The 25,399-nt window shown below is 50.7% G+C and overlaps 1 protein-coding gene across 1 annotated transcript in view; it reads left to right on the top strand.

Annotated features, from left to right (window-relative positions):
- The window catches only part of LOC132574809 (uncharacterized), a 33,382-nt gene extending 13,176 nt beyond the window's left edge, over positions 1–20,206 (top strand). The window contains exons 6-9 of the mRNA XM_060243044.1: positions 9,293–9,357; positions 12,610–12,695; positions 15,797–16,082; positions 19,438–20,206. Coding sequence (XP_060099027.1) covers positions 9,293–9,357; positions 12,610–12,695; positions 15,797–16,082; positions 19,438–19,588 — 588 coding nt within the window. The 3' untranslated portion in view covers positions 19,589–20,206. The remainder of the gene's footprint in view (positions 1–9,292; positions 9,358–12,609; positions 12,696–15,796; positions 16,083–19,437) is intronic.
- The last annotated feature ends 5,193 nt before the right edge of the window (positions 20,207–25,399 follow it).

Genomic DNA, 25,399 nt, shown 5'->3' with positions numbered 1-25,399 from the left:
CTCTGACTCTAAGCAGAAGTCAAAGGTCTGTAGGCAGTCTTCTTATTAACAATGTGGAAGATTAATTTAAGGCGACACCCAAGATGTGACACTCCTGTTGTGTTCTGTTTTTGACATTCACTTTTAGAATAGTCACTTTAAGATCTGCAAATATTTGTTATCATGTGCATAGCATAAACTAATGGTCACAAATCTGATAGGAAAAGGCAACCCAGAAAAGCACTTTAAAGGAACTTTTCAAAGAGTTTCCCTGGAGGTTCATTTACAGGGGTCTTCTTTCTGTGTTATTCATAAGGGCAACACTGTACTGAAATTTACAAAATTACGGCATCACAGAGGCCTTTGTTTGGTAAATGCATGGCTGGAGCCTCTGAGCAAGGGCAGAAGAGGAAAACAGTTGCTGTGCATCCAAAGCAACTGTGCAAGAAAACAGCTACTCTGAGGTCCCACTAAGTGTCCTGGAAGGTTCAAGTGTTCTCCTACAGGTCTCTCAGTTGTGATTCTTGAGGTCGGATTGGTGTCCATTAAGAACATAGAGAAGCCACATTGGATCAGGCCAATGGCCCCTCCAGTCCAACACTCTGTGTCACAAAAGAACATAAGAGAAGCCATGTTGGATCAGGCCAACGGCCCCTCCAGTCCAACACTCTGTGTCACATAAGAGAAGCCTTGTTGGATCAGGCCAATGGCCCCTCCAGTCCAACACTCTGTGTCACATAAGAACATAAGAGAAGCCATGTTGGATCAGGCCAATGGCCCATCCAGTCCAACCCTCTGGTCACATAAGAACGTAAGAGAAGCCATGTTGGATCAGGCCAGTGGCCCCTCCAGTCCAACACTCTGTGTCACACATAAGAACATAAAAGAAGCTCTGTTGGATCAGGCCAATGGCCCCTCCAGTCCAACACTCTGTGTCACACAGAGGCAAAAAACCCAGGTGCCATCAGGAGGTCCACCAGTGGGGCCAGGACACCAGAAGCCCTCCACTGTAGCCCCGCAAGCACCATGAAGACAGAGCATCACTGCCCCAGACAGAGTTCCAACAATATGCTTCCTTTTCTCCATTCGAACCTGACTTCTCTAACCCCTGAAGTTAGATTTGTTCTAGGAGGTAAAAATGGGTTAGGTAAGTTGAAATCTGCAAGTCTTGTTAATTATTAAAACAAGACTTGCAGATTTCAACGCACCTAAGCCATAGAAACCAGGCCAGGTGAGAAAAGCTTTGCCAGTTTAGGCAGCTGTTATGCATGTGGTTTTTCCTTCACTTCCAGCATGCAGGCTCTTCAGTCCCCCCCCCCCACTTTCTGCATAACACCCCCCCCCTCCAGCACTCACCCTGCTTTTAGTTCTGATATTCCCTGCATTTTCTGCATGCTCTGTTGAGACAACTTATTTTTCCCCCTTGGCTTGCAAGTTGAATGAAATCCTGGAGTGGAATGATTCCTTCAGAATTCGGATTCCCTCCCCCCACACCCCTATGCCACCACCTCACATCTTCCCCCCCCCCCCACTCATTCAACCAGCCACCTACTCCCCCCCCCCCCTTTAATGGCAGGCAGCCTCCATTTTGGAAAGTTTTCCCCTGTGGTTTTAATTAAAATTTAGCGACACAAGACTAGCAAAAGTACATTGAGCAGGAGTTTAAATCCGCAGCCTTCCCTTTTGTGATGAGAGTTTAGTGACAGGACAACAGTGAAACGGCCACCTCTTAGAGGCTCGCTTTTTGGAAACTGCCGTACAGGAAACTCACCACACAGGATGGTGTGGAATTGTTTTCTGTGGCCCCGGAAGGTCGGACCAGAACCAGTGGGTTAAATTAAATCAAAAGATTCTCCGGCTCAACATTAGGAAGAACTTCCTGACCTTAGAGCGGTTCCTCAGTGGAACAGGCTTCCTCCTTGGGAGGTGGTGGGCTCTCCTTCCTTGGAGGTTTTTTTAACAGAGGCTAGATGGCCATCTGACAAAAATTAAGATCCTGTGAATTTAGGGAGAGGTTGTTTGTGAGTTTCCTGCATTGTGCAGGGGGTTGGACTAGATGACCCTGGAGGTCCCTTCCAACTCTATGATTCCTGACACTTAGAGCAGCTCCTCAGTGGAACAGGCTTCCTCAGAAGGTAGTGGGCTCTCCTTCCTTGGAGGTCTTTAAACAGAGGCTAGATGGCCATCTGACAGCAATGAAGATCCTGTGAATTTAGAGGGAGGTGTTTGTGACTTTCCTGCATTGTGCAGGGGGTTGGACTAGATGACCCTGGAGGTCCCTTCCAACTCTATGATTCCTGACACTTAGAGCAGCTCCTCAGTGGAACAGGCTTCCTCAGAAGGTAGTGGGCTCTCCTTCCTTGGAGGTCTTAAAACAGAGGCTAGATGGCCATCTGACAGCAATGAAGATCCTGTGAATTTAGGGGGAGGGTTTGTGAGTTTCCTGCATTGTGCAGGGGGTTGGACTACATGACCCTGGAGGTCCCTTCCAGTTCTATGGAGAAAAAGGGATGGTGCAAAAATGAAGGATTCGGAATCGACTGCTTTGAAAGTCTGTGGTAAGTTGCACATGTGTAATACACCTTAGATAGACTTCAAGTTTTAGAAAGAATTCTATAGGAACGCCCCCCCCCCCCCCTTTAAAAAAAATCCAAAATAAATAAAAACTCCTTTTCATAAGGAAAGAAGGGATTCAATCCTTTGTGACCAGACAACTGGTGTTAGAGTTCGGTAGAATGGGGAGGCAAGTCTGGATAGATCTAGACATTGACCAAAATGGAATGAATAAGCACACACAGGTCTCTTCTTACCCCACCCCTCTCCTCTGTTTGTCTGAAATTCTCCTGTAACATATTTCAGATGCTGTGCTTATATGAAGCTATGTTACGCCACACAAATTAAGGCTGTACAAATGCATATACGCTACATGCTTATGCTATGGATCCATTTTACATTACTGCATTCTTGCTAGCAGCCGGGAAACTACTGAGGGATGGGTTTTGGAGAGGTTATGGATGGGAGGGAAAGGTAACCAACACAAAAGGTTCTGGTCTAAGATGGATTCTGTTAAGAGGTGGGCCCCATCAGGAATGCGGGGCCAAAGGAGAAGTGGGATTAGGAACAGTTCCAACACAGGATAACTGGACCCAGTAACGGAGTGCTTTTCTTGGTGAGAGGAAACCCTTACAGTCATACATGTTTCTCATGACCGTATTTGCCACCAAGTTACAAAGGGGAGGCCTCTCAGGACAAAGGAGCTGAGAGTCTTATACACTAGCAAGTGAGCAACTCATTTTTCAGCAAGATTATTGTGACGTTCTCTAAGGCATCTCAGCTGGTGCTCCCATCTGCCCTTGTGGTTTTCCTCTTGATGTTTTGGACCTTCCATTGGACTACCAGACTTCCACCAGCCGGAAACATCTGCTCAGCCTTGCCCTTGGGCGTAGCGTTGCTCAAGCTCTACTTTCTTATCTAAGTGGCCTCCACGGCTATATCATGTGCTGTGATGATAGTGGCTACCAAAGCCTGGTTCGCTTTGGCCTGGACTCCCTTGGCTCCTTGTGAGGCCTTCTCCTACAACACCCTGTCATTTGGTGTCCTCTGCAAATCTGGCCACCTCCCTACTCACCCCTGCACACAGGGCCGGCCCTCTCAGTACGCAAACTAGGAATTTGCCTAGGGGGCCGGCTTGGGAGGGCACCAAATCGGGCCCTCCTGGCCCAGTATCGTAGGCAAATACCCAAGTTTTGACGACGTGCAGTCTCTGTATTGCTCCCTGAGCGTCCTCCACTTGAAGGATGCTCAGGGAGAGATACAAAGACTGCATGCCGCCAGGAGCCTTTCCAACCCCTCTTTGATGTTTCTGAACATCAGAGAGAGGTAGGGGTGGGGGCTTCTGGCTGGTGCGCAGTCTCTGTAGCACTCCTTGAGCATCCTCTGCCTGGAGGATGCTCAGGAAGGAATACAAAGTCTGCGCTCTGCCAGGAGCCTTCTCCGCCTCTCTCTGATGATTCCGAACATCAGAGGGGCAGGGGAGAGCTTCTGGCTGGCACACAGTCTCTGTAGGATGCTCAGGGAGTGCTACAGGCAGTGAGGGGGGGCGGCAGGGGCTGGAGCACATCACAGTGCTGAAGGTAAATAGAGAGGAGAGGGGGGAAGAGGCTGGAGTCTGCCTGGGGCACTGCGCACCCTAGTGGCCGCCCCTGCCTGCGCAGAGAATGCAAACAAGCAAATCTCATACTCCCACAATCAATTTGAAACTGTTTGGTCCCCTGTATTGGAATATTTGACTGCACAGGATGAAATTCCAAAAGAACTAACAAATTGTGGTTTGGAAGAGAACTAGACAAATGGTGGAGAGGCCAATTTGGTGTAGTGGTTAAGTGGTGCGGACTCTATTTGGGAGAACCAAGTTGATTCCCCACTCCTCCACTTGCAGCTGCTGGAATGGCCTTGGGTCAGCCAGAGCTCTCTAATCTGGGAGAACCGGGTTTGATTCCCCCCTCCTCCACTTGCAGCTGCTGGAATGGCCTTGGGTCAGCCATAGCTCTCTTATCTGGGAGAACCAGGTTTGATTCCCCCTCCTCCACTTGCAGCTGCTGGAATGGCCTTGGTCAGCCAGAGCTCTCTTATCTGGGAGAACCAGGTTGGATTCCCCAGTCCTCCACTTGCAGCTGCTGAAATGGCCTTGGGTCAGCCAGAGCTCTCTCTATCTGGGAGAACTAGGTTTGATTCCCCCCTCCTCCACTTGCAGCTGCTGGAATGGCCTTGGGTCAGGCCAGAGCTCTCTTATCTGAAGACCGGGTTTGATTCCCCACTCCTCCACTTGCAGCTGCTGGAATGGCCTTGGGTCAGCCAGAGCTCTCTTATCTGGAAGAACCGGGTTTGATTCCCCCCTCCTCCACTTGCAGCTGCTGGAATGGCCTTGGGTCAGCCAGAGCTCTCTTATCTGGAAGAACCGGGTTTGATTCCCCACTCCTCCACTTGCAGCTGCTGGAATGGCCTTGGGTCAGCCAGAGCTCTCTTATCTGGGAGAACCGGGTTTGATTCCCCACTCCTCCACTTGCACCTGCTGGGATGGCCTTGGGTCAGCAGAGCTCTCTTATCTGGGAGAACCAGGTTTGATTCCCCCACTCCTCCACTTGCAGCTGCTGGAATGGCCTTGGGTCAGCCATAGCTCTCGTAGGAGTTGTCCTTGAAAGGGCAGCTTCTGGGAGAGGTCTCTCAGCCCCACCCACCTCACAGGGTGTCTATTGTGGGGGGGGGGGAGATAAAGGGAGATTGTGAGCCTCTTTGAGACTCTTGAGTGGAGGCAGAATATAAATCCAATGTCGTCTTCTTCTTCTTATGTCTACTGTATGTTGCATCTTGTTTTGATAGATTTTGTTATGCCATTTCTTGTATTTTCAGATTTTTTCCCAATAGATACTTTAGTTGTGTGGGGGGGGGGAGAATGTAAACAAGCACTTTTGGGGGGGGGCAGGTTTGGTCTGAAAAGTGCTGATTGGCTCGACTGCTGTGTTCTGCAGCTGGGTTTCACAATGAAGTTGCCTTGTGCTGCTTCAGTTTTAATTCTGGTTTATTGTAAACTGCTTCAAACTGTTTTGAAGACATGAGATACAAATATGCAGATGAAGCTAAGCCTGGCTCTATATTTCATGATCCAAGCCCCCTAGATCAGGAACCTGCTGGAATGGCCTTGGGTCAGTCATAGCTCTGGCAGGAGTTGTCTTGAAAGGGCAGCTTCTGTCAGAGCTCTCTCAGCCCCACTCACCTCACAGGGTGTCTGTTGTGGGGGGAGAGCCAGTTTGGTGTAGTGGTTAAATGTGTGGACTCTTTATCTGGGAGAACCGGGTTTGATTCCCCACTCCTCTACTTGCAGCTGCTGGAATGGCCTTGGGTCAGCCGTAGCTCTAGCAGAGGTTGTCCTTGAAAGGGCAGCTGCTGGGAGAATCCTCTCAGCCCCACCCACCTCACAAGGTATCTGTTGTTTGGGGAGAGCCAGTTTGGTGTAGTGGTTAAGTGCACAGACTCTTATCGGACAACCAGGTTTGATTCCCCACTTCTCCTCTTACAGCTGCTGAATGGCCTTGGGTCAGCCAGAGTTATCACAGGAGTTGTCCTTGAAAGGGCAGCTTCTGTCAGAGCCCTCTCGGCCCCACCCACCTCACAGGGTGTCTGTTGTTTGGGGAGACCCAGTTTGGTGTAGTGGTTAAGTGCACAGACTCTTATCTGGGAGAACTGGGTTTGATTCCCACTGCTCCACTTGCAGCTGCTGGAATGGCCTTGGGTTAGCCATAGCTCTGGAAGGAGTTGTCCTTGAAAGGGCAGCTTCTGTCAGAGCTCTCTCAGCCCCACCCACCTTACGGGGGGAAAGGTAAAGGAGATTGTGAGATTGTGAGAAGATACAGGAGATTGTAACCCGCTCGGAGTCTCTGATTCAGAGAGAAGGGTGGGGTATAAAATCTGCAGTTTTCTTCTTCTTTTGTAAATGCAGGCTGGACTGCTGTTAATATGCTCTACACTGTTCGTCCACTGAGGACAATCTGGGAATTTCTTCAGGCTCAGAACATGGCAGCCAATTATTCTCAAGGAGGAACTGATGGGAGTGTTCTCTGGCCTCTCGTAAAACAGCCACAGTGGCTGCTAGGTGCTGGTTATGACCGTTAAAGCCTTTAATGCAGGGGTGTTGAACTCATTTGTTACGGGGGGCCGGATCTGACATAAATGAGACCTTGTCTGGCCGGCCCGGGCCATGTGTGCACCTATTTAAAATTAGCTAGCAGGTTCCCCCTATTTCCCCCCGATCAGAGGCAAAAATGACATCCCTGGTGGAAGCTGGAATGGGCTCAGCTGGCCAGGTGCCTGCAGACAACTGCAAAGATTGTAATTCTCCTTTTGAGGGCCTGACCTCGTCCCTCCACCTGGATTCTGAGTCTTCATGGGGAGAAAGCACTGGCCGTTATTACCAGTTCAGGGCTCAAACCTGGGGGGGGGGGGGGTTCTCTCCATGTGCGTGGTGGGGGGGCTGAACCTCTCATAGCCCAGGAGCTCTGCTCTTTGCCCCACTGGGGAAGCCTGCTGCTGCTGAGGGGTGTGAACGATATCACACTGCGGAGTCCCTTCTCACAGGGCCTTGTGGCAGAACAACTGGAATGCTCCAGAGGAGCTACCTGAGACGGCCACCACTTAAATGGGGTGCTTCGTCTCCTGTTGGCACAACACAGGTGCCCTCCTCTTCACCTCACCATTCCTTAGAAATCTTTATTTGCCATCAGGAGAAAGTGCAGAAAAGGGCAACCAGAGTGATTAAAGGGCTGGAACACCTTCCCTATGAAGAAAGGTTGAAACGCTTAGGGCTCTTTAGCTTGGAGAAACGTCGACTGCGGGGTGACATGAGAGAGGTTGACAAGATAATGCATGGGATGGAGAAAGTAGAGAAAGAAGTCCTTTTCTCCCTCTCTCACAATACAAGAACTCGTGGGCATTCGATGAAATTGCTAAGCAGTCGGGTTTAAACGGATACAAGGAAGTCCTTCTTCACCCAAAGGGTGATTAACATGTGGAATTCACTGCCACAGGAGGTGGTGGCGGCCATAAGCATAGTCACCTTCAAGAGGGGTTTAGATAAAAATATGGAGCAGAGATCCATCAGTGGCTATTAGCTACAGTGTGTGTGTGTGTGTATATATATTTATATACATTTTTTTGGCCACTGTGTGACACAGAGTGTTGGACTGTTGGGCCATTGGCCTGATCCAACAGGGCTTCTCTTATGTTCTTATGTGACACAGAGTGTTGGACTGGATGGCACTCGGCCTGATCCAACATGGCTTCTCCTATGTTCTTATGTGGCACAGAGTGTTGGACTGGAGGGGCCACTGGCCTGATCCAACATGGCTTCTCTTCTGTTCTTATGTGGCACAGAGTGTTGGACTGGAGGGGCCACTGGCCTGATCCAACATGGCTTCTCTTCTGTTCTTATGTGGCACAGAGTGTTGGACTGGAGGGGCCACTGGCCTGATCCAACATGGCTTCTCTTATGTTCTTATGTGGCACAGAGTGTTGGGCTGGAGGGGCCATTGGCCTGATCCAACATGGCTTCTCTTATGTTCTTCTGTGACACAGAGTGTTGGGCTGGAGGGGCCATTGGCCTGATCCAACAGGGCTCTCTTATGTTCTTATGTGACACAGAGTGCTGGACTGGATGGGGCCATTGGCCTGATCCAACAGGGCTTCTCTTATGTTCTTATGTGGCACAGAGTGTTGGACTGGAGGGGCCACTGGCCTGATCCAACATGGCTTCTCTTATGTTCTTACGTGGCACAGAATGTTGGACTGGAGGGGCCACTGGCCTGATCCAACAGGGCTTCTCTTATGTTCTTATGTGTGACACAGAGTGTTGGACTGGTTGGGCCATTGGCCTGATCTAACATGGCTTCTCTTATGTTCTTATGTGGCACAGAGTGTTGGACTGGAGGGGCCACTGGCCTGATCCAACATGGCTTCTCTTATGTTCTTACGTGGCACAGAGTGTTGGACTGGAGGGGCCACTGGCCTGATCCAACAGGGCTTCTCTTATGTTCTTATGTGTGACACGGAGTGTTGGACTGGTTGGGCCATTGGCCTGATCTAACATGGCTTCTCTTATGTTCTTATAGGTGACACTTGGCCTGAATCAAGACACATTTTAAGTGCACGTTTGCTCCCACCCTGTCATCCTGAGAACCTACAGATGGTGATGATGATTTGCTTCATCCCACCCAGTGCCAGGCTCGGCGACGTACATCAACATGGAATACATATAAAATCAGTAAATCCAGTGACTTAAAAACAGTTTAAAACCTGATAACATCCTTTGTCGTGTGCAACCATTCAGCTTTCAAGGCATCGGTAGCAGAGAATTCCCCACTGGCAGACAGGAGGGGGGTGCCAGGCCAACAACCGTCCCTGCCCTCAAGCAAAAGTCTGGCAGAACATCTCTGCTTTGCAGGACCTATGGAATTTTTTTTGGGGGGTGGGATGTACATTATTTGGCACTCACAAAGGAACTGTGGTTCTCCCCCCTCCCCACAGGCTAGAGCAGCCAGGTTAGAGAGATAGGAAGGTCATACCGGATCAAGGGCTTTGTGCAACGGACCTGCCCCCCTCCCCTCACTGCCAGGCTATAGAAGGTGGGAAGGCAGAAGCTGTGTTTCGATTGGGTCTTCTTAAGCAACAGACATTGCTGTTATTGGCTGCTGGGCTTTTCTGGGTCCAGCAGGACCTGCCCCCTGGGAAGAGGATAAAAACAGGATGACCGGAAGGAGACCAGAGAGTTCAATCACATCGAGCTGAGATTGTGAAGGTGCCAACAGAAGAAGTGACAGTCCCATCAAGGTGAGTTTGAGGGATATGCTGGGCATGATATTGCTAATAATGAGACAAAGAAGAAGATATTGGATTTATATCCCACCCTCCACTCTGAATCTCAGTGTCTCAGAGCGGCTCAACAATCTCCTTTATTTTCCTCCCCCACAACAGACACTCTGTGAGGTGGGTGGGGCTGAGAGGGCTCTCACAGCAGCTGCCCTTTCAAGGACAACCTCTGCCAGAGCTATGGCTGACCCAAGGCCATTCCAGCAGCTGCAAGTGGAGGAGTGGGGAATCAAACCCGGTTCTCCCAGATAAGAGTCCACACACTTAACCACTGCACCAAACTGATGTAGTGCCTGTCTGTCTGTGTGTCTATGCAAGCATCACTCACCAGAAAATAAAGCTCCGGTGCCTCCAAATTGGCTACCAGATTTGGGGTGATTGTGCGAATAAGAACACCCCGGCCCAGATTAACTCCAGAACATCCCTGGGGCTGTTTCTTACCGAAGCATCTTTGCCAGGAGAAGAATCCTTGTCCCACTGCAGGGGAGGGGATGCGACTGCAAGGGGGGACATGGAGCCAGAGGGCATTTAACCCCAGTGAACCCTCTTTGCCCAAGGCTCATGCTTAGGATGGAGCTGAGCCCCTGCTGGGAATCCACAATCCCCCTTATTCACCCCTATAGAGTTCTGATCACTCCAGCAGATGTCAGTAACCTGGATAGGGTGCATCGAGCTCAGGAATCCTCCCCCCCCCCCCCCGGTCAGAAAACTCTGCTACGCAGCTCCAACACAGCTCCCTCCCTCTTCTTTTCTGTTGCCATTTTATTGGCCACCAGCTACAGGATGATGCTGGGGTTTTGCTGTGTCCAAATGGGAGGGAAGGGGAACCCCCATGGCCAGATATCTCCGAAATATCTCTGGGCTGTTTACAAACTAAGAGGGCTTCAACAAATTCATAGAATCCTAGAGTTGGAAGGGACCTCCAGGGTCATCTAGTCCAACCCATGCACAGTGCAGGAATCTCACAAACCCCTCCCCCTAAATTCACAGGATCCTCATTGCTGTCAGATGGCCATCTAGCCTCTGCTTAAAAACCTCCAAGGAAGGAGAGCCCACCACTTCCCGAGGAGGAAGCCTGTTCCACTGAGGTGAGGAACCGTTCTAACGGTCAGGAAGTTCTTCCTAATGTTGAGCCGGAAACTCTTTTAATTTCAACCCGACCTGCTTGGGCCACAGAAAACAATTCCACACCATCCTCTATATGACAGCCCTTCAAGTACTTGAAGATGGTGATCCTATCACCTCTCAGCCGCCTCCTCTCCAGGCTAAACATCCCCAGCTCCTTCAGCCTTTCCTCATAAGACTTGGTCTCCAGACCCCTCATCCTCTATATGACAGCCCTTCAAGTACTTGAAGTTGGCGATCCTATCACCTCTCAGCTGCCTCCTCTCCAGGCTAAACATGCCCAGCTCCTTCAACCGGAAATCTGAAATTCCCTGAGGTCTGGTTCATTCCTTTCCCTGTGGCTGTGCACTTCCTTACACAGGACCTTACAGCAGTCCTGGGGCTTTGCAGAGCATGTTCTTAAGCCGTCTGCTGAAACCGAAGTCTTCCTGCAAGCCAAAGCGAAGCCTCAGGCGCAGCTACAGAGGGAGGAGGCAGGCGGCCTAAAGGCTGGTGTTCTGATTGCCTTCTTCAGCCCTGGGCTGGATGGCCCAAGCAGCCTGACCTCATCAGATCTCAGACACTAAGCGACTCTGCTTGATACCTGGATGGGAGCCCACCAAGGAAGCCCAGGGCTGCTATACAGAAGCCGGCAAGGGCCAACCACCTCTGAACAGCCTTTGCCCTGACCGGGGTGGTCCAGCATGGTCCAGTCGCATCAGGTCTCAGAAGCCCAGTGGGGTCAGCTTGGATGGGAGCCCACCAAGGAAGCCCAGGGTTGTGACGCAGAGGCAGGCAGTGGCCACCACCTCCACCTCACCAGCTCCTGCCCCAGAGCACGGCTGCCCCCTCCACGCTGGGAAATCCCAGGAGATCTGCGAGTGGAGCCTGGGAAGGGAAGCGCTTGAAGAGGGGAGGGAGCCATAGATACGCCCCCCCCCTTGAAAGCGGCTTCTTTCTCCAGGGGAACTGATCTCTGCCTCCTCGAGATCTGCCGTAATTCTGGGAGATCTCCTGGCCCCTCCTGGAGGTTGGAAACCCTGGCCTGATGCCACCAGCCTCCTTCCTGGGACTTTTGCACACCACTGGCCATCTTTTCTAGGGGAGAAGGCCCAGGGGTCTTCTTGGGCTGCCAAAGGGAGCCAGATCTGGGACACCAAGCAGTCACATTGGCTGCATTCAGTCATCAGATTAAGCTCCTTTGGATTGGAGCACACCTTGTTTCCCAGCTGGCTTGTTCCCCTTCCTCTTCCTCCCTCCTTTCCTCCCTCCCCCTCCTCCCTCCCTCCCTTCCGCCCATCTTTCCTCCCTCCCTCCCTCCATCACTTACTTCCTCCATTTCTCCCTCCCTCCCTTCTTTCCTCCCTCCCTCCCTCCATTTTCTCTCCCTCCCTCCCTCCCTCCCTCCCTTCTTTCCTTCCTTCCTCCCCCCTTCCTCCCTTCTTTCCTCTCTTCCTCCCTCCCTCCATTTCTCCCTCCCTCCCTTCTTTCCTCCCTCCCTCCCTTCTTTCCTCTCTTCCTCCCTCCCTCCTTTCCTGCCTCCCTCCTTTCCTTCCTCCCCTCCTCCCTTCCTTCCTCCCATCTTTCCTTCCTCCCTCCCTCCCTCCCTCCATCACTTACTTCCTCCCTCCTCTCTCCATTTCTCCCTCCCTTCCTCCCTCCGTTCTTTCCTCCCTCCCTCCCTCCATTTTTCTCTCCATCCCTCCCTCCTTCTTTCCTCCCTCCCTTCTTTCCTCCCTCCTACCCCCTTTCTCTCTTCCTCCCTCCCTTCCTCAATTCTTTCCTCCCTCCTCCCTTCTTTCCTCTTCCTCCCTCCCTTCCTTCCTCCCTCCTTTTTCCCTCCCTCCCTTCTTTCCTCTCTTCCTCCCTCCCTTCTTTCTTCCCTTCCTCCCTTCTTTCCTTCCTTCCTTCCCCCTTCCTCCCTCTTTCCCCTCTTCCTCCCTCTTCCCATTTTCCCCTCCCTTCCTCTTTCCTCCCTCACTCCTTCCTCCCCCTCCCTCCCTCCCTTCTTTCCTCTCTTTCTCCCTCCCTCCCTTCCCCAGCACACAGTCCTGTGCCATCTGTCAGGACCCCTGACCCCAGCCATTGCCTCCTCTCACCCCCCTTCAGGATGCTGCTGGCCTGGCTGTGGCTGCTGGCCCTGGGGCTGCTGGTGGGGCGTGGGGAGGCCCAGAGCTGCACCCAAGCGTATGGAGGTAAGCAACAGGGCATTGCATGGGGCGGGGAAGAAGCCTGGGCTGTTGCCCCCAAAAGAGGGTTCCCCACTGGAGCTCCTCTTCCTCCTCCGGACTGGGGTTTTGGGCTGTGCCACCTTCCGGTGTTGAGACTAAAGGGACCCCCTGTGGATTTCCTCCATCAGCGGGTCAGTTTTCCTAGGATCAATTGCAGAAGCCTCTTGAGAGACACACGGGCCAGCCAGAGAATGGACAAGCTCTGGAGGTCTGCCTCCCTCCCCCGGATGCCCCACCAGACCAGGGGACGGAGCTCCCAATTGTCAGCCACTAAACCGCTGGGGCTCCCCAGAAGGAGGGAGCCATGGAAACACGATTCCTTGAGACTGCTACGCTCAGAGAAGGGAGATCGCTGGAACTGCCAACTCCACCTGTTGGGAATCTATAAAGAAGCTCCCTCCCCATAAATTTAGGGAGCACCCCCCCACCAATACCCATGGACTGGGACAAACCCAGGAAAAGGCGGAGGTTTGTCAGTGCCCAGCCAGAGGCATTTGATCCACTGACATCATAGGGAGGAGTCAGTGACATCACAGGGAGGGGCCTCCATTATCACTACCTATGAATTTATAGAGAAGCTTCCTCCCCAACAATGCCCATGGACTGGGCCAAACCCAGGAAAAGGTGGAAGTTTGCCAGTGGTTATAGCGGTATCTCAGAGGTCTCTTGCTGTGTCTTGTTTTTGAAATTCGCTTTTAGAATAGTCACTTAAGATCTGCAAATATACATATCATGTGCATTGGACAAACCAATGGTCACAAATTTGACAGTAAAAGGCAATACAGAAAAGCTTTATATCCCGCCCTATACTCTGAATCAGAGTGGCTCACAATCTCCTTTACCTTCCTACCCCCCCCCCCCCCAACAGACACCCTGTGAGGTAGGTTGGGCTGAGAGAGCTCTTACAGCAGCTGCCCTTTCAAGGACGTCCTCTGCCAGAGCTACGGCTGACCCAAGGCTATTCCAGCAGCTGCAAGTGGAGGAGTGGGGAATCCAACCCGGTTCTTCCAGATAAGAGAGCTCTGGCTGACCCAAGGCCATTCCAGCAGCTGCAAGTGGAGGAGTGGGGAATCCAACCCGGTTTTCGCAGATAAGAGAGCTCTGGCTGATCCCAGGTCATTCCAGCAGCTGCAAGTGGAGGAGTGGGGAATCCAACCCGGTTTTCCCAGATAGAGCTCTGGCTGACCCAAGGCCATTCCAGCAGCTGCAAGTGGAGGAGTGGGGAATCAAACCCGGTTCTCCCAGATAAGAGAGCTCTGGCTGACCCAAGGCCATTCCAGCAGCTGCAAGTGGAGGAGTGGGGAATCAAACCTGGTTCTCCCAGATAAGAGAGCTCTGGCTGACCCAAGGCCATTCCAGCAGGTGCAAGTGGAGGAGTGGGGAATCAAACCCGGTTCTCCCAGATAAGAGAGCTCTGGCTGACCCAAGGCCATTCCAGCAGCTGCAAGTGGAGGAGTGGGGAATCAAACCCAGTTATCCCAGTTAAGAGTCCACACACTTAACCACTACCCCAAACTGGCTGTCACCGACACCAACTACGTGTTGAGTTCAGTAAATGCTACAGTTTACAGCTGCTGTTGACACCTAAATCTTTCAGTTTTCACTTATGCTTAGAAATCAAACTTTCATTTCATTTCATGTATTCAACGTATCCTGCCCTCCCCACAAAATGGGCTCAGGATGGCTCACATCATAAAACCAACAGCAGCAAAACAATAAATAAGATCAATGATAAAGTCATTCACTGACTTTGAAGCTCAGAGGGAAAATCACACATAGCCTTTATCACCCCATTCTTGCCTTTGAAGCCCCAAGTCCTGTGTTGGTTGCCCAGCGGGGGCTTAGCCCCAGGTGGGAAAATCCCAGGGGGGCTGCAGCCCTTCAGCCCCCACGTACTTTACGCCTATAGTTTAAGCTTCCCAATCCCCAGGTCCCAGCGGGGGATCCCCCGTTTTTACATACTTCTCCCAGCCCCCAGCCAGCTGCCTGGCGGGGGAAGCCCCACCCCTCACAATCACCATGTAGTTTTAGAGCTCTTGCAGGTCCGTTTTTAAAAAATATGCCTTTAAGGCTGAGCAGGAAGCAGGAAACAGGAAGGGCTTTGGAGAACGACCCCTCCCTTTGTTTTGCTTTCGTTTTCAGATCAAATTCTGTAGGAACAAGTCCCAGTAAGTATTTGTGTGTGTGAGAGAGGGAGGGGGCAGGGGATATCCTGGTTTGGAGGCCCTCCCCCCGCTTTAGAAAGCGTAAAGGGGAAGGGAAATGTCTACTGGGCTCTCTGTTATTCCCTATGGAGAACTATTCCCATACGGAATAATGGGGAATTGATCTGCTGGTATTGGGGGCTCTGGGGGGTTATGTTTTGAGGTAGACGCACCAAATTTTTAGTATAGCATCTAGTGCCTCTCCCCAAAATACCCTCCAAGTTTCATAACGATTGGACCAGGGGGTCCAATTCTATGAGCCCCAAAAGATGGTGCCCCTATCCTTCAGTATTTCCTATGGAAGGAAGGAATAGAAAAGGTGTGCCGTCCCTTTAAATGTGATGGCCAGAACTCCCTTGGAGTTCAATTATGCTTGCCATACCCTTCCTCCTGGCTCCACCCCAATGTCTCCTGGCTCCACCCCAAAGTCTCCTGGCTCCGCCCCAAAGTCCCCAGATATTTCTTGAATTGGACTTGACAGCCCTACTATAGATATCACCACAAAGTCCAACCATTAGACCTTGAGAAATGGCAGCCTGCCTGTTTCTGACCCTCAGGCATTTCCCTGCTTTCTTTCCCCAGCCCTTTCTGCAGCAGTGAGTTTGACAAGAGCAAAGGGGGAGGCGCTGGTGTGGGTTCCCCACTGAGATGCAGCAAGGAGACTGGCCCCCACCTTGGCTTGGTGACCTCTCGCAGAGCCTTCCTTCTCCCATGACTCCACTGAAGGGACACCCCTCTTGCTTGGCACATCCCCCCAAAGGCACATGTGTCCCCTGTCCTTGTGTGCTAAAGGAGGATCCCACTGAAAACAGGCACTGATGACCGCTTCTGTCCCCTCTTCTTCCTCCTTCCATCGTCTAGGTCCGAATTTGGCCCGAGGCAAGCCAACCAAGCAGTCCACCACACACCCACACAGTGGGGTGTCCAGCTCTGCTGTGGACGGGAACTGCAATGGACTCCGGCCAGCCTTGACCTGCACTCACACCACCCTGCAGTACAGACCTTGGTGGTCCGTGGACTTGGGCAGGCCATACGCCATCTCCATCGTGGTGGTGAAAAACCGGCAGGACTGCTGTTCAGAGAGAATCCAGGGGGCCACGGTCTATGTGGGACATCGCCTGGGGGACTTTGGTTCAAGCACCGTCTCGTAAGTCTCACGTATACCTCAGCTGCACTCCTCCTCCTCCACTTCTTTTAACAAACTTTCCCCCAGATACAGGGCTGGTGCCAGGCTTTTCTGAGCCCTAGGCAAGGCTAACTATTTGCACACCGTTAGGGTTGCCAACCTTTAGGTGGGGCCCGTAGATCTCCCACTTTTACAACTGATCTCCAGGTGGCAGAGATCAGCTCCCCTGGAGATAACGATAAATATCCAATGTAAGTGAATAATAAGTGAAAGAACACTGGAATAACAATAACGCTTTTACACAATATAGTGTATATGCAACCTACATTTATCAAAATACATGCATAGCAGTAGTCATCATTAGTAATTTATAAACCACTCCTGATACTAAATTCACAAATGCTTATAATACAAATGCAGCTGGAAAAAGAGTTCTTTTCATTCCCCCACACTGTCTGCTGTTTGAAGATAATAAGGTACAGTTCCTCAGAAGCAATTGCCTTCCTGCTGTTCTCCCTTATGTTCAGCCACTTGGGTGGACTCCTCAAATCTCCAGCACAGTTTGTCTCCGAGAGAGTAAGGGACCGCAGCCTGGGGTTCCTCACGGTTTCAGACCTTCGTCAGCCTTTTTCTCTCAGTGCTTTATCCTGGAGCCTCAGTACAACTGAGGAAACAGAAACAGCAATTAACATGCGTTGATCCAAGTTGTTGAATGTTGTACTGAGGCTCCAGGATAAAACACTGAGAGAAAAAGGCTGACGAAGGTCTGAAACTGTGAGAAACCCCGGGCTGTTGTCCCTTACTCTCTCAGAGACAAGCTGTGCTGAGATTTGAGAACTCCACCCAAGTTGCTGAACATAAGAGAGAACAGCAGGAAGGCAATTGCCTCTGAGGAACTGTTTGTGGACCTGAGCCCCGGACGGCCATTTTTAAATCAAGCACCATGGCTCCCTAGAAAAACGACCATAATTTGTAAATAAGTTTAAGATCAGTCCAGGGGGAAGTTAGGACTGTAGTTAGCACAAACCCGCTTGGTCCAAGCCAAGCAAGGCCAGGAGACAGTTGAGTTTAAGCAGGACCGGATCTACACGTTTTCTGGGGGGAGGCAAAATTAAAAAAATGATGCCCCCTTTGAGGCCATTCTATCTTATGGTCCCATAGAATACAATGGACTCTATACCCAATTTGGCGCCCCCCTCCCCCGTCGGCGCCTGGGGCAAGCACCCCCCTCTGACACCCCCCCCCACCTCCGATCCAGCCCTGGGTTTAGGGTGGAACACGTTGCATGGGTAAGGATGCCAGGCCCAACTCAAGAAGTATCTGGGGACTTTGGGGGTGGAGCCAGGAGCAAGGGTGTGACAAGCATAACTGAACTCCAAAGGGAGTTCTGGCCATCAAATCTAAAGGGGCCGCGCACCTTTTAAATGCCTTCCCTCCACTGGAAATAATGAAGGCTAGGGGCACCTTCTATTGGGGCTCGTAGAATTGGACCCCCTGGTCCAATCCCTTTGAAACTTGGAGGGTCTTTTGAGGAGAGGCACTGGATGCTATGCTGAAAATTTGGTGTCTCTACCTCAAAAAACAATCTCCCCAGCCCCAGATACCTGCAGATCAATTCTCCATTATACCCTATGAGAATTGGCCTCCATAGGGAACAATGGCGTGCCCAGCAGACATTTCCCTCCCTCCCTCCCCCTTTCTGAGGACCCAGAAGTGGGTGGAGGGCCTCCAAACCAGGGGATTCCCTGCCCCCACCAGGGGATTGGCAATGAACAGGGTTTGTTCTATCAGTGGGTGACAGAACAGCCCATTCTGGAGCAGGTATCTCTGTGTCAACCAACAGAGCACCCAATGGGAAGGTCTAGTATGTTGGGGGCCGGTTAGACAAGAAATAATGCATTGAGATTCTAACTACATTGGGGGTCAATTTCTAGCCATGTGTTTTTTTATTTTAGACAGTTTATATTCTGCCCTATCCCAGAAAGGGCTCAGGGCAGATAGGAAAGGAAAGGAAAGGTCCCCTGTGCAAGCACCAGTCGTTTCCGACTCTGGGGTGACGTTGCTTTCACCACGTTTTCACGGCACACTTTTTATGAGGTGGTTTGCCATTGCCTTCCCCAGTCACCTACGCTTTCTCCCCAGCAAGTTGGGGACTCATTTTACCAACCTCAGAAGGATGGAAGGCTGAGTCAACTTCGAGCCGGCTACCTGAAAACCCAGCTTCCACCGGGGATCAAACTCAGGTCGTGACTCTCAGCAGAGCTTAGGACTGCAGTACGGCAGCTTTAACACTCTGCGCCACGGGGCTGAATAAACAACATTATAAAAACAGTATAAATAACAATTAAAACATATCATATCAATAAAACAATACAATTTAATCATAAACAGTTATAGGCGGTGGCTCAGTGGGTCACATGTTATATAGATTAAGGATCTGGCACACTAACGAGGTAGTTCAATATTATAGCAGAGATGGAATGGAATGCCCAATAGAATAGGACGTCTGCTGCCTCAACTAAAGGCCTGGCGTTCCCCATTCCTGAAGACTGATTCATTCCAAATTGATGCCCCCACAGCACGGCTAAACTCTTTCTCTTCTGAGATATAAATACCTTCCTTTTGACCCAGGCTTAATACAATATAATTAATAGACTGACATTTTGACATATTACTGTTTTATTGCTTTTGCATGCTCCTGCTACTCAGATCAAAGGTTGCTCAATGTGTTAATTTTACTATTCTGTCACTGAATCTTAAAAAAATTTTTTTTTACCACTTTGCATTCTAAACCACTCCCTACCAGATAATTTTACTATACTGCCATTGGTTCTTAAATTTGTACCAGTTTGCATTCTGGGCCACTGACTACCAGCTATGTGTGGCTTTGCTCACTGTGCCGGATTCCTCGTCTGAGGAAGTGTGCTTAGAGAGCGCACGAAAGCTGACGTTCTGAATAAAACTAAGGTGGTCTTAAAGGTGCCACTTGACTCCTATTTTGTTCTACTACTTCAGACCAACACGGCTGCCCACTTGGAACACTCTAAAGTGTTTGACATCTGTAATTAAGAACAATGTGTAAAGAAACAAAGCCCACTCTAACAAGGGAAATTCTACCACCAAGAAACTTTCCACTCTACCAACTATTTAGAATCCCACTATTCCAACTTCCACTCTCTAGAATCCCATTATTCCAACTTCCGCTTTCTAGTATTCCACAGTTCTACCAACAAGAAACTTTTCTGAAGAAATGTGCATGCACACGAAAGCTTACATTCTGAATAAAACTTGGTCTTAAAGGTGCCACTTGACTCCCATTTGGTTCTACTACTTCAGACCAACACGGCTGACGACTTGGCTCTTTCTCTCCTCACAGCTGCGGAACCGTCACAGACCTCCGAAGAGGATCCCTCAGTTCCATCTACTGCAACGGGGCTGTGGGCCGCTACGTAACCGTTGCCATCCCCGGACGGGAATCGATCCTGACCCTATGCGAGGTGGAGGTCTACGGCACCAGGACCCGTTGATGTCAGAAATCACAATATTGTCGTTCACCTCTGTGTGCCGGTGTGGAATCGAGCACTGGATTTCCAATAAACTTCCTGGGAGGTGCTGCTTTGGACTTCAGCTGCTGCTCGCCAAGATGGTTCCCATACAGAGGATTTGATCTGGCCCAGATCTCAAATGAAGCCTCTACATCAGGGGTGGCCAACGGTAGTTCTCCAGATGTTTTTTGCCTACAACTCCCATCAGCCCCAGCCAGCATGGCCAATAGCTGGGACTGATGTAGGCAAAAAACATCTGGAGAGCTACCGTTGGCCACCCCTGCCCTACACGACGTCCTCTCCCACTCAGACTCCTTCTGTCCCCTTCCGCGGTTTCTCGTGGTCTGCAGAACATGCTAGGCTCTGACTTTCCAGAGACAACCAGCTCGAGGGGGATTTTCCCACAGGTGAGGAAGTGTGGATTTCTGGCACCATTTCCCCTGCTTATTTTAATATTTTTTAATTAACTTAAATCGGATTTTTAAACTGCTCTCACCTGTGAAACAGGGCTCAGGGCAGTGTACATCAACAAAAGATTCACATGATAAATACACTGTTAAAATAATATTAAAAAATCACAACTGCATTAGTAAAATATAATACGGTACAGTTTGATGTAGTGGTTAAGTGTGCAGACTCTTACCTGGAAGAACTGGGTTTGATTCCCTACTCCACCACTTGCAGCTGCTGGAATGGCCTTGGGTCAGCCGGAGCTCTTGCAGGAGTTGTCCTTGAAAGGGCAGCTTCTGGGAGAGCTCTCTCAGCCCCAATCACCACACAGGGTGTCTGTTGTGGAGGGGGAGAGGAGATTGTAAGGCAAAAGAAGAAGGGGGTGGCAAAAGAGGAGATGCCTGGACAACGTTACTGATGTAACAAATATGAATTTGAGAAGACTTCAGAGGATGGTGGAAGACAGGAGGACCTGGCGTGACTTTGTCCAGGGGGTCACAAAGAGTCGACTGAACAACGACAAGCTGCTCTGAGACTCTGATTCAGGGAGAAGGGTGGGGCATAAATCTACGGTCGTCTTCTTCTACAGAAGTTCTTCCCCTGCCACCAATTTGATCAGCCTTCAAGCTGCTCTTGAAGTGCTCTTTGAGCTTCTCTTATGTTCTTATGTGACCCAGAGTGTTGGACTGGAGGGGCCATTGGCCTGATCCAACAGGGCTTCTCTTATGTTCTTATGTGACACAGAGTGTTGGATTGGAGGGGCCACTGGCCTGATCCAACAGGGCTTCTCTTATGTGACACAGAGTGTTGGACTGGAGGGGCCATTGGCCTGATTCAACATGGCTTCTCTTATGTGACACAGAGTGTTGGACTGGAGGGGCCACTGGCCTGATCCAACAGGGCTTCTCTTATGTTCTTATGTGACACAGAGTGTTGGACTGGAGGGGCCACTGGCCTGATCCAACAGGGCTTCTCTTATGTTCTTATGTGACACAGAGTGTTGGAATGGAGGGGCCACTGGCCTGATTCAACATGGCTTCTCTTATGTGACACAGAGTGTTGGACTGGATGGGCCATTGGCCTGATCCAACAGGGCTTATCTTATGTTCTTACGTGACACAGAGTGCTGGACTGGATGGGCCATTGGCCTGATCCAACATGGCTTTTCTTATGTTCTTATGTGACACAGAGTGTTGGACTGGAGGGCCACTGGCGTGATCCAACAGGGCTTCTCTTATGTTCTTATGTGACACAGAATATTGGACTGGATGGGCCATTGGCCAAATCCAACATGGCTTCTCTTATGTTCTTATATGACACACAGTGTTGGACTGCAGGGGCAATCGGCCTGATCCAACATGGCTTTTGTTATGTTCTTATGTGACACAGTGTTGGACTGGAGGGGCCATTGGCCTTATCCAACAGGGCTTCTGTTATGTTCTTATGTGACACAGAGTGTTGGACTGGAGGGGCCACTGGCCTGATCCAACAGGGCTTCACTTATATTCTTATGTGACACAGAGTGCTGGACTGGAGGGGCCATTGGCCTGATCCAACATGGCTTCTCTTATGTTCTTATGTGTGACACAGAGTGTTGGACTGGATGGGCCACTGGCCTGATCCAACAGGGCTTCACTTATATTCTTATGTCACACAGAGTGCTGGACTGGAGGGGCCATTGGCCTGATCCAACATGGCTTCTCTTATGTTCTTATGTGTGACACAGAGTGTTGGACTGGATGGGCCACTGGCCTGATCCAACAGGGCTTCTATTTATGTTCTTATGTGACATAGAATGTTGGACTGGAGGGGCCATTGGCCTGATCCAACAGGGCTTCTCTTATGTTCTTATGTGACACAGAGTGTTGGACTGGAGGGGCCACTGGCCTGATCCAACAGGGCTTCTCTTATGTTCTTATGTGACACAGAGCGTTGGGACTGGAGGGGCCATTGGCCTGATCCAACAGGGCTTTTCCTATGTTCTTATGTTTGACACAGTGTTGGACTGGATGGGCCAATGGCCTGATCCAACAGGGCTTCTCTTATGTTCTTATGTGTGACACAGAGTGCTAGACTGGAGGGGCCATTGGCCTTATCCAACAGGGCTTCTGTTATGTTCTTATGTGACACAGAGTGTTGGACTGGAGGGGCCACTGGCCTGATCCAACAGGGCTTCACTTATATTCTTATGTGACACAGAGTGCTGGACTGGAGGGGCCATTGGCCTGATCCAACATGGCTTCTCTTATGTGTGACACAGAGTGTTGGACTGGATGGGCCACTGGCCTGATCCAACAGGGCTTCTCTTTATGTTCTTATGTGACATAGAATGTTGGACTGGAGGGGCCATTGGCCTGATCCAACAGGGCTTCTCTTATGTTCTTATGTGACACAGAGTGTTGGACTGGAGGGGCCACTGGCCTGATCCAACAGGGCTTCTCTTATGTTCTTATGTGACACAGAGTGTTGGGACTGGAGGGGCCATTGGCCTGATCCAACAGGGCTTTTCTTATGTTCTTATGTGTGACACAGTGTTGGACTGGATGGGCCAATGGCCTGATCCAACAGGGCTTCTCTTATGTTCTTATGTGTGACACAGAGTGCTAGACTGGAGGGGCCATTGGCCTGATCCAACAGGGCTTCTCTTATGTTCTTATGTGTGACACAGAGTGTTGGACTGGATGGGCCATTGGCCTGATCCAACAGGGCTTCTCTTTATGTTCTTATGTGACACAGAGTGTTGGACTGGAGGGGCCATTGGCCTGATCCAACAGGGCTTCTCTTATGTTCTTATGTGACACAGAGTGTTGGACTGCAGGGGCAACTGGCCTGATCCAACAGGGCTTCTCTTATGTTCCTATGTGACACAGAGTGTTGGACTGGAGGGGCCACTGGCCTGATCCAACATGGCTTCTCTTATGTTCTTATGATACAGAGTGTTGGACTGGATGGGCCATTGGCCAGATCCAACAGGGCTTCTCTTATGTTATGTGACACAGAGTGTTGGACTAGAGGGGCCACTGGCCTGATCCAACATGTCTTCTCTTATGTTCTTATGTGACACAGAGTGTTGGACTGTATGGGCCATTGGCCAGAACCAACCGGGCTTCACTTACGTTCTTATGTGACACAGAGTGTTGGACTGGAGGGGCCATTGGCCTGATCCAACAGGGCTTCTCTTATGTTCTTATGTGACACAGAGTGTTGGACTGCAGGGGCAACTGGCCTGATCCAACAGGGCTTCTCTTATGTTCCTATGTGACACAGAGTGTTGGACTGGAGGGGCCACTGGCCTGATCCAACATGGCTTCTCTTATGTTCTTATGATACAGAGTGTTGGACTGGATGGGCCATTGGCCTGATCCAACAGGGCTTCTCTTTATGTTCTTATGTGACACAGAGTGTTGGACTGGAGGGGCCATTGGCCTGATCCAACAGGGCTTCTCTTATGTTCTTATGTGACACAGAGTGTTGGACTGCAGGGGCAACTGGCCTGATCCAACAGGGCTTCTCTTATGTTCCTATGTGACACAGAGTGTTGGACTGGAGGGGCCACTGGCCTGATCCAACATGGCTTCTCTTATGTTCTTATGATACAGAGTGTTGGACTGGATGGGCCATTGGCCAGATCCAACAGGGCTTCTCTTATGTTATGTGACACAGAGTGTTGGACTAGAGGGGCCACTGGCCTGATCCAACATGTCTTCTCTTATGTTCTTATGTGACACAGAGTGTTGGACTGTATGGGCCATTGGCCAGAACCAACCGGGCTTCACTTACGTTCTTATGTGACACAGAGTGTTGGACTGGAGGGGCCATTGGCCTGATCCAACAGGGCTTCTCTTATGTTCTTATGTGACACAGAGTGTTGGACTGCAGGGGCAACTGGCCTGATCCAACAGGGCTTCTCTTATGTTCCTATGTGACACAGAGTGTTGGACTGGAGGGGCCACTGGCCTGATCCAACATGGCTTCTCTTATGTTCTTATGATACAGAGTGTTGGACTGGATGGGCCATTGGCCAGATCCAACAGGGCTTCTCTTATGTTATGTGACACAGAGTGTTGGACTAGAGGGGCCACTGGCCTGATCCAACATGTCTTCTCTTATGTTCTTATGTGACACAGAGTGTTGGACTGTATGGGCCATTGGCCAGAACCAACCGGGCTTCACTTACGTTCTTATGTGACACAGAGTGTTGGACTGGAGGGGCCACTGGCCTGATCCTACATGTCTTCTCTTATGTTCTTATGTGACACAGAGTGCTGGACTGAAGGGGCCATTGGCCTGATCCAACAGGGCTTCTCTTATGTTCTTATGTGGTGACACAGAGTGTTGGACTGGATGGGCCATTGGCCTGATCCAACAGGGCTTCTCTTTATGTTCTTATGTGACACAGAGTGTTGGACTGGAGGGGCCATTGGCCTGATCCCACCGGGCTTCTCTTATGTTCTTATGTGACACAGAGTGTTGGACTGGAGGGGCCATTGGCCAGATCCAACAGGGCTTCACTTATGTTCTTATGTGACACAGAGTGTTGGACTGGAGGGGCCACTGGCCTGATCCAACAGGGCTTCTCTTATGTTCTTATGTGACACAGAGTGTTGGAACTGGAGGGGCCATTGGCCTGATCCAACAGGGCTTCTCTTATGTTCTTATGTGACACAGAGTTTTGGACTGGATGGGCCATTGGCCTGATCCAACATGGCTTCTCTTATGTTCTTACGTGACACAGAGTGTTGGACTTGAGGGGCCACTGGCCTGATCCAACATGGCATCTCTTATGTTCTTATGTGACACAGAGTGTTGGACTGGATGGGCCATTGGCCTGATCCAACATGGCTTCTCTTATGTTCTTACGTGACACAGAGTGTTGGACTTGAGGGGCCATTGGCCTGATCCAACATGGCTTCTCTTATGTTCTTATGTGACACAGAGTGTTGGACTGGATGGGCCACTGGCCTGATCCAACATGGCTGCTCTTATGTTCTTATGTGTGACACAGAGTGTTGGACTGGATGGGCCATTGGCCTGATCCAACAGGGCTTCTCTTATGTTCTTATGTGTGACACAGAGTGTTGGACTGGAGGGGCCCTTGGCCTGATCCAACAGGGCTTCTGTTAGGTTCTTCTGCTGTGCCCCCCATCCCAAGCGAGTGTTCCAAACATGCCTGCAGGCTCCTAAAAGTTGTTGAACCCTCATCCAGAGGGAGGCTCCAGGAGCGGCATTCCTGGCCAGAAGTGGGCCTGCTGCCAAACCGCCATCGCCTCTGCCCCTCAGTTCCTGCCGGCGTTTAGGACGCCCCCCTGCCCTCTGAAATGAGCGAGCGGCCAGGCGGGCCCG

Source organism: Heteronotia binoei, chromosome 7 (genome assembly GCF_032191835.1).
Source record: "Heteronotia binoei isolate CCM8104 ecotype False Entrance Well chromosome 7, APGP_CSIRO_Hbin_v1, whole genome shotgun sequence".
NCBI classification, from domain to species: domain Eukaryota; kingdom Metazoa; phylum Chordata; class Lepidosauria; order Squamata; family Gekkonidae; genus Heteronotia; species Heteronotia binoei.
The sequence above is the reverse complement of the archived record's forward strand: the minus strand, read 5'-3'. Positions and strand labels throughout refer to the sequence as shown.